General features: G+C 39.5%; 1 protein-coding gene across 8 annotated transcripts in view; it reads left to right on the top strand.

Annotated features, from left to right (window-relative positions):
* Positions 1-9,003, top strand: part of Phldb2 (pleckstrin homology like domain family B member 2) — a 96,586-nt gene extending 87,583 nt beyond the window's left edge. For all 8 annotated transcript variants that reach the window (XM_031364008.1, XM_031364011.1, XM_031364012.1 and 5 more), the window contains 5 exons: positions 678-768; positions 1,643-1,789; positions 4,147-4,366; positions 6,377-6,462; positions 7,256-9,003. In XM_031364008.1, coding sequence (XP_031219868.1) covers positions 678-768; positions 1,643-1,789; positions 4,147-4,366; positions 6,377-6,462; positions 7,256-7,396 — 685 coding nt within the window. In that variant the 3' untranslated portion in view covers positions 7,397-9,003. The remainder of the gene's footprint in view (positions 1-677; positions 769-1,642; positions 1,790-4,146; positions 4,367-6,376; positions 6,463-7,255) is intronic.
* Positions 9,004-11,504: the final 2,501 nt, after the last annotated feature.

The following is an 11,504-nucleotide window of genomic DNA, read 5'->3' as shown; positions in this document are numbered from 1 at the left end:
TCTTTTGTACAGTTTCAGAACTAATATGGCAGGTAAGGGCTTTGAACAAAACCGACCACCACTTGCTCAGTGTACCCATGCAAGTCACTTCAACATTCGGGTCATTTCAAAAGTCAAATGCCCACACATGTAAAGGGACACACTGCCCAACTGAAGACAGGGACCTCAGTCATGAGGCATCATTTAGCTAGAGTGTGGCAATTATTTGGGGAGCAGTGACTGGAGGAAGGCTCTCTGTCACTGTTAGGTTGACAGCTGGATTTTGGACACCCATTTTGTAAGACTTAGCTTTACCTTCTGTGCTTCTGGCCAATAGACACTGCTCTTGTCTTATGTGCCCATTTTTTGACTTCTACACTGAGATAAATATTGAGTCAGCTATGATTTTCAGAGATGAGTTGATTGCCCACCCCCGAAAAGACCAAATGACTCATGAGGAATATCCTTCAAATTATACATGCTTGATTGTGACATGTAACTTGACACATGTGTGTGATTTGATTGCGACATGTAATTTTGGTGTGTGAGTCTGGTCAAGTGAACGATGTTTTTTTAAATATATTTTTATTAATTCTTCGTGAACTTCATACGTGCACACATTGTATTTGGATCCCATTCATCCTCCCCTACTTCCCTCCCTCAGCAAATGTTTTTAAAAGGCTTTTTCTTTGCTTCAGCGCCAGCACATCCAATATTGCCAGAATAGAAGAAATGGAGAGACTCTTGAAACAGGCACACGCGGAGAAGACGCGGCTGCTTGAGTCCAGGGTAAGATGATCTCCTGCCAGGAGTCTGGGATGGACATGGGAGCAAGGGGCCCTACCCTTGCCAGCAGCCTTCGTTCAGGGGCCTTACTAGGTGCTGTGACCTTGGCAGCTGCTTGGTCCCCTTTCCTTTTCCAAAAGAAATGGTACTAAAGAGTTGACACGGAAGGCCCTTTACTGCGCTTCTGTGCCTTGAAACTTCAAGCGTGTGCTTGTGTTTCACATAGACTGGGATCTGCTCTCTACTGCATCCCTTCCCCCTCCCCCTGTGATGGCCAGTTGTTGAATGGTTTTTGAAGGAATAGGGAAGAATGATATTTCTTTATGCATTCTCCCGTCCTTCCCAACTCATGCTGACCATGCTATTGTGATATCCGAAACACCCAAGGTATTGTGACTATTTCAGGTCAGAATCAGAAGAACTTCCTTGGGACTCCCCCCACCCCCAACGCCTTTGCATCCTGCCCGAGGGCACCTCCTTTCCTTTTCCAACTTCCTACAAAACTTCCTCTGTGGCCTTCAGCCAGGAAGCTGCACCACAATAACGGGAGTTGGAGCGACCGGTGGCCTTCACCCAGGAGAGTCTCCCAGAGATCAGCCTAAACTTCATGTAGGGCTGTGTGACATTTGAAAAGGGAGGAACAAAATGGCTGGATGTAGCCACAAGCCAAAGTTTCACTGAAGACTCATATTTAATTGTTGGTTGATTAACTAATAGCATACGATAACTTTGGAAGCTATGCACATGTTATATATTTTAAGAAACCAGAATACAAGGTGAAAATTGTCTAAAGAGAATTTGGGTATTTATTTCTTGGTCCCTTCAAGTATAATTGCCACAATTTAAAATAATTATGGTTCCGTATGATGATAATTAGGAACGGGAAATGGAAGCCAAAAAACGAGCTCTGGAAGAAGAAAAACGACGCCGGGAAATCCTGGAAAAACGACTGCAAGAAGAAACCAGCCAGAGGCAGAAGTTAATAGAAAAAGAAGTCAAAATAAGAGAGAAACAAAGGGCGCAGGTTGGTCCATCAGTATGGATGCATGAGTGTAGGTTGCCCCCTGATGGTCATTTGTAGAAGATTTTAATTCTGTTCTTGGAATACCTGGTGTTTGGCAGAACATTAAGAGAAATAAATATAAGGGTGAGTGTTCAGGCTGTGATCATTTTAGAACTTCTAGGAAACTGTCGTGGAACTACCCTAGCAGAGCAGAACTTTGCTCCACTTGCATGTAATTCATATGTTCTACTTAAATGCTGGAGAGAAAGGCTTCTACCCATTCTCTGGCCATTTAAGGGAGAATGAATATGTTTTATCCAGCTTTGAAAAGGGGCATTGCAGTGATCATTAAAGACACAGGGGCCCAGGGAGATGGACCAGCAGTTAAGAGCACGTGCTGCTCTTCCAGAGGACTGGAATTCTGTTCCTAGCCAACACTCAGATCTGGAAACTGCCTGTCTGTAACTCCAGCTCCACGTGGCCCAATACCTTTTTCTGGACTCTTCTGGTACTGCACTCAACTGCACATTTACACACACACACACACACACACACACACACAATTAAAGGTAAAAATGTGTAATTAAAATGTTTTTTAAAACTATACATATTGAGAGATGATAGATAGCTTAGAATATATGCCCATATATAGGTAATTTGTAATATATATGTATATACATTATGTGTGTATATATATGCACATCATTTTATATGTATACATATATGCACATCATTATATATGTATATATGCACATCATTATATATGTATATGTAAATATATGTATTTCAAACTATCATCTATACTCTGTATAGATGTATATGTATACACACACATATTCCAAACTAAAAACTTTGGTGAAGGGAGGAAGGAGGCAGTCTCTAAAAGGGAACTTTCCAAAACAAGATAAATTTAAATCAGACCAGTCCAGTTTCTTAGCATAGTGGTATATTTTTTCCTTTTTCTAACCACCTATGTCCCCTTTCCTACACTAATCTATAATGCATGTTCCTTCAATAACAAAACTCAACTAAATTGAGGTTAACTATTTATTGATTAACTTTCTTTGTTACTCATCATAGATTTGAATCCATATCTTTTCCATTATAGCTATTTATACTATGCATGTTTTCTGGCGACAAAGATATTAAAAATACTACATCATGAAAGGCTCACACCAATTTTATAGAAGTTGGTAGACTCTAAGGCAGACTCTACCTTCATTTCTATCATTTCCCCTATCCTCTCCAGTTGCTGATCATTGGTCCGATAGTAACTGGCCTCCATCTTTAAAGCTGTATGTGTGGAGCGGCCTTTGTAAGCCTATGGTAGCTGCCTTGCAGTGAAGGCAAAATACTGAGGAAAACTGGAAACTGAAATGGATCCTTTTATTGGATTACGTCCTGACCTCTGCTAAACTCTGACTGGTGGTGAAGGTCATCCATGCATGTTTAATATCTGAAGCTAAAGCAAAGGGCAAAATTCTATTTTAATCTTGATTATAAGCTTTTCCTCCAGCAATGTGATTAGATCATTTCCCGAGGGCAAACACATAGAATTATTTAACAGAATTAGAGAGAGAGAGAGAGAGACAGACAGACAGACAGACAGAGACAGAGACAGAGACAGAGACAGACAGACAGACGGGACGGGGTGGGGGTGAGTTGGAAACATCATCCATGGTAGTCTGTGCTTCCCGGATGCTATTAACCTTGGTCCTCATCATTAGTAAAACAAGACATGTGCACACATTCTTAGGCCTCTGCTTCCCAAGTTAGGTCCAGCATCGATTGTACCCCTCAGTTTATTTTAGCTTCTCTTTTCAAAGCGTGCATCTCTTCCTTAAATAGATACACTGACATTTGTAACCCTGGGGGACCTTTGGGGGCTTGTACCTACTAAACAGTGTCTGTCTAATCAGTCTGTGTCCAGATTACCTTAGAACTATTGTTGTGTTGGGTAGGAGAAGAGAACCATTTCCTGGGGGAGAATCCTGGTCTGCAAGGAGCAGCTGAGCGGCAGCATGCCTCATTCCCCAAGTGGTTTACTGACTGACTTCATTGATGTTACATTTGGGAGGGCTTTTCATTCCTATATCTGCCCTTCTTAAGGAGTAGAATCAACAGGCTCCCCTTTAGCCATGCCTTCTCTAATGTAGCCCCCTACTTAAGAACTGCCAGTGTCCAGAGGATAAGCACCTTGTTATCATGTAAATTACTTGGCGTTTTTTTCTTGTTTTTGTTTTGTTTTGTTTTGTTTTAAAGCTTCAGCTCTACATTTCCTTCTTTACACCTAACATAATGCAATCTGGGGGATTAAAGAACAAAAAAACAGTTATCACCTATACACTACGGATGAAATGTGTTTTGCATTTTTCCAGGCTCGTCCGCTGACTCGTTATCTGCCTGTCCGGAAGGAAGACTTCGACTTGCGGAGTCACGTGGAAACTGCCGGCCACAATATTGACACCTGTTTTCACGTGTCAATCACAGAGAAGACTTGCCGAGGATACCTCATCAAAATGGGTGGAAAAATTAAAACGTGGAAAAAACGCTGGTTTGTTTTTGACCGGAATAAGCGAACATTTTCTTACTATGCAGGTATATGATTAAAAAAACAAAATAAAAAACAAAAACAAATCGAAGTGATATATTCAAATCTGTTAAAAATAAAAGGAAATTGAAATTGATTATCTGAACCTAGAGAATTTGGGAGGCTGAGGCAGGAGGATCATTTGAACCTACCAGTATGCAACTAACCTAGACAACATGGTGAGAACCTATCTCAGAAAGAAAAAGAGAAAAGAAAAGAAACAAATAGAAACAGAAAGAGAGAAATAAAGAAAGGGGTTCATATATAAAATAAGTAATGGCAATGATAACTTGGTAGGCATACATTATTTTATATTCACATTTATATAGTAGAATATGATATGAATTTAACTTTTTACAAATAGCAATCATGTTACTTTTAAAAGTGTGAATTAATCCATTCTATTTCTGAAATAAACTACAGTTCAAGTATGTATTAAATGGAACATAGTTTTATATTAAATTATTTCCCTTTAAACCACAAGGCCATTAATATGTATTTTTTGACACATGACCTATTTAAATGACACATAACCCAGCAGCCCTAGTTGCCGGTTGTTGGGCTGTGTTTTATAAGATAGTCTTGATCTTTCAAGAATAGCGAGCACAGCTCATCAGCAAACTAGGGAATGAACAAGCACTCATGAAGTATTGAACACATTTTGGGATTCTTAAGTGCTTAACTGTGGGAAACATACTCTACTGAATCTTGTGAATACACAATGTAACTGGAACACTTACTTAAATGCCTCCTGGGTGAGGCACAGTGGTACACAGCTGCAACCTCATCACTCAAGGATGAAAACAGAACAAGTCTGAGGCTAGCCTGGGCTGTGCCACACAGTGATCAAATGTGAAACATGCCCATTATAAGCATTAGACTAGTCCAAGTCTCTTCTGCTGCTAAGGAAGGGTGGTATCACACCAGTATTGGTTCTGGGAATTGAACCAAGGTCCTCTGGAAGAACAGCTAGTACTCTTAACCATTGAGCCACCTCTCCAGCCCCAGGGTCTGCTTTCTTATCCAGAGTCTCTCATAAAGGTCCGCAGTAGCAACCTTAAGTGCAATAGAAATGCTACCTGCTTCACAGGAAATCCAGTCTATCATCCATGGACTTAAACACATATCATCCAACACATAAACACATTTGTGTAGCATTCTAGTCTTTACAGCCTCACTTAGAATGTTCCAAAAGAAAAGATTAAAGGACTTGGAAGAGAGAGCATTTCCATTACTCCATGTTTCTCTCACCTGTGTGTGTGATTTCACTATTAGTCAGGTGTGCAATTCAGGGACCCTACCAGCTTTCCAAAACCTCCCTCCCTCTAACCCATGCAAGGGTTGTTGCTAAACTGAAACTTTCAGTGGCTGGTTTTCAATTTTATTTTAAATACAAAGTTTTGGCATGTTCAGGAGCCTGATACCAAAACTGATAAGAAGGAGATTCCCCCAGCTCTTTTGCATTCACATCAGAAGTGACTGCGAAGCAGAATAGCCTCAGGTAGATTCTGCCAGTTTGGCCCTGTTCACACCTGTCTGTCATCAGACCTGCGTGCTTGAGGCTAGACTGTTATACACAGTGAGTTCTAGAACCTCCATGGCTATGTAGAGACCACATCTCAAAATTAATTAATGAATAAATTAATTAGTTAATTAAAAATAAGTAAACCATTAGACATGTTCTTTGGCAGTTTCATACATGTGTGAGAGGCATTATGGTCACTCCTACACTCATCCTTTTTTATCTCCTGATCCCCATTAACCTCTTTGTCCTCTATCAAGCTCTTTTCCACACTCATGTCCATTTGTCTTATGACCCATTGAGTTTAACCAGAGCCCTCTGTGTGAGCATAGGTTTGGCATATTCATTGGAATCTGGGTTATTGCACTAACACCTAGGCCATCTGAGGTCATTTAAATGCTAAGTAAACATTTTATTAAGGATCATAAATCATGAATTATGTTTTTTCATGTTCATCAGTGGTAATAAAATACTTAACAATCAACTATCTTTGCAGACAAGCATGAGGCTAAATTAAAAGGAGTGATATACTTTCAAGCCATTGAAGAAGTGTATTATGATCACCTCAAGAATGCTAATAAGGTAAGTATTAATTTCCTAAGTTTCTGAAACTTTTTTTCTTTTTTTGGCATCTAGGGTCCTTTGCACTCCAGGCAACTATTTTATCCTCGGCCTCCTTTCATGTTCTGTTTTTGAGAAAAGGTCTCACTCTGCTATCTGGACTGGCTTTGAACTTGAAGTGCTCCTGCCTCTTGGGTAGTTGGTGTTATGAGCATATGCCGATATACCTGGTTAAATGCTATAATTTGAATATGTAATTAAGTTAGGGAAAAAGTTATTTAGGGAAAAAAAGTTAGGGAAAAAGTAACTTAGAGCTTGTGTTCTCACAAGATGAACAAATGTGATCAGAGTAGTGCTACAGTTAAAACTGAAAATGTGTTAAGTGAATGGTTGGTTTTCATGGTAAAGTAATGGTGAAATAAGAAAAGTTCTGGATATGAGTATTTTGGAGATGCTAAAAAGCTGCTCTACAAGCTATTTGGAATGGGATACTTATTATATAATTAGCAAGGCAAATCATAACTTATCTAGACCTTTAAAAGGCCAATAATAACCACTGTTATTGAGTGTCACCTAGCAATCAATTTTTATGCCTTACCAACTAGTCAGTGAATCAGTGAGCTCTGCATGAAATTGTGTGTCTGAAGCCCCAAAAGATGGTCCATCCTGGGGACAGTGTACAGGGTGGAGTAGAACATTGTAGGGTAGCATAAATAAGACCTTTACAGGCAATTTTTAAAGCAAAAGAACCTTCACGTATCTGTTCAACTTTCAATGTGTTTGTTTGACATTCTTTTCTTGTTTCTAATTCCAGAGTCCTAATCCATTACTCACCTTTAGCGTCAAGACGCACGACAGAATCTATTACATGGTGGCCCCTTCACCGGAGGCCATGCGGATCTGGATGGATGTTATAGTGACTGGAGCAGAAGGATACACCCACTTCCTGTTGTAGTGAACTTTGGCTGTGGTCCACTTCAGGGAAGACTGCAATAGTCTCTTACAAGAATGAGGCCATATCCAGTCTCAGATGGAAAGGCCCAACAGACCATCCCTTTGGCTGTGTGCACTCAGAACTCTTTTTATAATGGGGAACCTTTCATACAAGAGGAAGCAGGGCCCATAGTGATAGAACTGAAGCTCCTACAACAAAAACAAAAACAAAACACTATTTTGATAAAAGCAACATTTAGATACACACTCTTTTTTATCAGCTGGTGTTAGTCAAATGAACTGAACAGTTTACACAATATCTGTAAATATGTACTTAGAAATACAAGATTATTTTAGCACCCAGCTCATTTGCCCATGGTGATCACCTGCCTTCTTTGTAGGAAGTAGAACTTTATAGAAATAGACAAATAATGACTTAGAAAGCAACAGGTTTTAGACATTTTGCCTTAGTTCTTAAATACTGCACCTAAACCAAAGACTTGGCTTGACTCCTGTTTAACATCAGTGTTGCTCTCTAAATAGTCTTTAAAATAGGATTTTGATATTAACTCTGTAATATCCACCCCCAGCCTATAACAAGCTTCTGTGCATATATAATAAGCCACTTTTTTTTAAAAAAAAAAAAAAAAGAATAAAAACCAAAAAACAAAAAACCTCCTTGTTTTAAGAAAAGGCTATCTCAGACAACAGACCCCTGCAACATCAGGCAGTTTGAATTAAGGAGAATATTTAGTGGGGGATCCTGTTTTGTTGAAGATTTGTCTGTTCCCAGAGCTGAGAATGAAAGTAACCAGTAGCCAGTGTGCTCCACACTGCTGGATTCCCCTTGCTTATGAAGCAAACATGTTATCGGCACCCTCACATGGCGTAACTATGAACCCTTCTCTGTTTCACCAAAAATCTGAGCAATTACAATATCTTTTTTTTTTCCAAAAGACAACCAAAATTCAAATTAACATTCTCTATGCTATATCTTTTTCCATGTATCTTTACAAATAGCCTTTGTTTTTAGAGCTGATGTTTGTTGAATGAAATGACTTCAGGCAAGTCTCTTTTATAATCATTTTTCAAGTGCCATTTGTGTGTGTGTGTGTGTGTGTGTGTGTGTGTGTGTGTGTGTGTGTGTGTTCTGTGTTTGTTAAGTATGAACAAATTATTTCCTAAAACATGCCAAATGGATAGAAGTAGAAAACAATGTTTAGAAATGTGTCCATAAAACTGTCAGGCCTAACTGAGTACAATTAAAAGAGAAACTTACAGTGTAGTTTTTATACCTGTATACATGTTGCCAATAATAAGATTTTTGCAACTGGATGATGCAAGGTTTTACTTGAATAACGAGGGACAAAGATCATGATCATAGGAGGTATTATTTTTGTCTGTGATTTTTGCAGAGGTTCCCCTTCAATGCTAGTGGTCTTAAACATTGAAATGTAATTGTTAAGATTTGGTTCCTTGATGTAAAGATACAATTTGTCTGTACTGTACTTTCTTCATAGGATTGTAAGAGTGTTCTAATCAGTTTGCATGTCATGAATCTTTTAGATATGTATGTGTGTTAAATATATGATATTTAGATTAAAGTGTTCACCTGATTCACATTTGAAACACTCTCTCTCTCTCTTTCTCTCTCTCTCTCTCTCCCTCTCTCTCTCTCTCTCTCTCTCTCTCTCAGTAATCACCTATCCATAACATAACAGAGAGTGTATTAATCAGTAGCAGTTAATGGTAGAGTCTACATAAAGATTGGTATATGCTGACATTATGATTGGAAATCCACAAACTAATTGGAAGCACCCCTGGTCACATTCCCATTACTGACAAAATGAGGTGAACACTGAAAAAATCTTACACATTATTCTTATGTTTTTATATAAATTAGTTATCACTGAGGTCTTCAAGGAAGAGAAGAAGCTGTAGTTCAAAATAAAGCTGAGGGCACCTCATTCTTCTGGATGTCAGAGAGAGAAGCTAGCATCAAAAAACAGAATCAAAACTTCTTTCACTTTTCATTTGGTGGGCACCTCTTTCTTCTGGATGTCAGAGAGAGAAGCTAGCATCAAAAAACAAAATCAAAACTTCTTTCACTTTCCATTTGGTGGGCACCTCTTTCTTCTGGATGTCAGAGAGAGAAGCTAGCATCAAAAAACAAAATCAAAACTTCTTTCACTTTTATATGCTGATGCAGTGAACAGTGCCCCAAAATGCACTTACAGGAAATGAATTGTTCTCCTTCAGGCCCGTGACTGTCACAGAAAGTATTTCGACAGTGCCACGAAGCCACCTAGGTTCCTGATTTGTTTTACAGGTAAATGTGACTTGAGAAAGTAATCCATGGGCTACATATTATGTGTATATATAATATTTTTCATTGTGGTAAGTCACGTGATTTTTTAAATGATAAAAATACATATAAAGTACAAGGAGACCCTCAAAAATAGAGCAAGATAGAGATGGAGGCTAACAATATTTCCAATTACCAAAGAGCTACAAGTACAGGTGTCCACTGTTACGATACAAAGGGAACCTCACTTTTTGTATTCACTGGATACCATCACCTTTGTGAGTCAATCCTTTGGCATCTCTATCCACCTTGGTGGAGAACAGGAAAAATTATGTCACATTTGCTATAGTACATCATTAAAGGGGCTGTCTCCATGGGACTGTGAAAACCCCAGTTTTGTTACTGGCCAAGGATCATACCAATGACTTGAGTGACAGTGACAGGAGAAAGATGGGGGTGGGGGATTCGGGGGAGGAAGAGTGTGTGTTTTATTGACACCAAGCTAGCAGGCAAAAGAGAAAGCTTTTCTTCAGATTCCATGGGATTTGTGAGGCATCTTGTTTTACCATATCCAGGTGGGTACCTGGCTAATTCATGCAGTAACGAACTCTCTTAGTGAGGTTTCAACACTAGCCACGGTCCCTAGGGGTTCTTGTAACTACGCAGAGGTCATACAGCTATGATGTGTTCCTTAATCTTTTCTATTATTTTCAGGCAAAGAGGACTTTAATTAGTTACCTTAGGAATGGGGCATAGAGAAGTGACACTAAATCAAACTGATTTAAAAACAAAAAACAAAAACAAAAACAAAAAACCCCAAAGACTTGCGAGTGCTAGAAGCAAGCTGACCTATTCAATCAGCTTTGGTCACATGCTTCCTGTATGAGAGAGATAGCAACTCTCCAGGAAAAGGTTTAATTCTGCCTTTCTCCATCAAGCTTCTTCAGCACGGTCTAACATTTCATGTTCTCAAAACCCCAAAGACGTGTCTGTCTCACTGTGCCTACCCTTTGCTTGTATCTCTGGCACCAATGGCTGTTCCCTGAAAGGATGGTATCCAAGTTTCCTTCTGTTGTTGTGATAAATGGCATGGCCAAAGGCAACTTGACAGAGGAAAGAGTTTATTTGGCTTACTGGTAAATACTCATCACTGAGGGAAGGCAAGGCAGGAATCCTCCACAGAGGCTTGAAGCAGAGACCCCCAAGGAGTATGGCTTACTAACTTGTTTCCAGGCTCACATTCAATAACATCTTATACAATCCAGGCCCATCTGTCCTGCCCACAGTAGGCTAGGACTGCCTACATCAATCATCAATTAAGAAAATGCTCCCCCCCCCCCACAGATGTGCCTACAGGTCATTCTGATGGATGTGGACAATTGCCCAATTAAAAAAATCCTTCCTTTCTAGGTGCTCAATCTGACAAAACTAACCAAGACAAATAACGTGGTTTTACATGAAAACATATTTTACAGAGGACAAAATTTCAAGCAGAATAGACAAAGGCCTATACTTAGTGAGACTTGAGGCCCCCAAAATTACTCTGAAGGATGTCAGAATCCAAAGACCATAGTATCACAACGTATTGAATTATTTTTCTATTGCTATTGATTTATCTCCCCCACCCCCCACAACACACACCTTGCTTTTGTCTTTAAAAAATGGTCCCATTCAAACAACAATATGAACTAACTAGTACCCTCAGAGCTCCCAGGGACTAAAACTCTAACCAAAGAGTACACATGGGGGAACTCATGGCTCCAGCAGCATGTGTATAGCAGAGAATGGCCAAGTGGGTCGTCAATGGGAGGAGAGGACCTTGGCC

Source organism: Mastomys coucha, unplaced genomic scaffold, assembly GCF_008632895.1.
Source record: "Mastomys coucha isolate ucsf_1 unplaced genomic scaffold, UCSF_Mcou_1 pScaffold12, whole genome shotgun sequence".
NCBI classification, from domain to species: domain Eukaryota; kingdom Metazoa; phylum Chordata; class Mammalia; order Rodentia; family Muridae; genus Mastomys; species Mastomys coucha.
The sequence above is the reverse complement of the archived record's forward strand: the minus strand, read 5'-3'. Positions and strand labels throughout refer to the sequence as shown.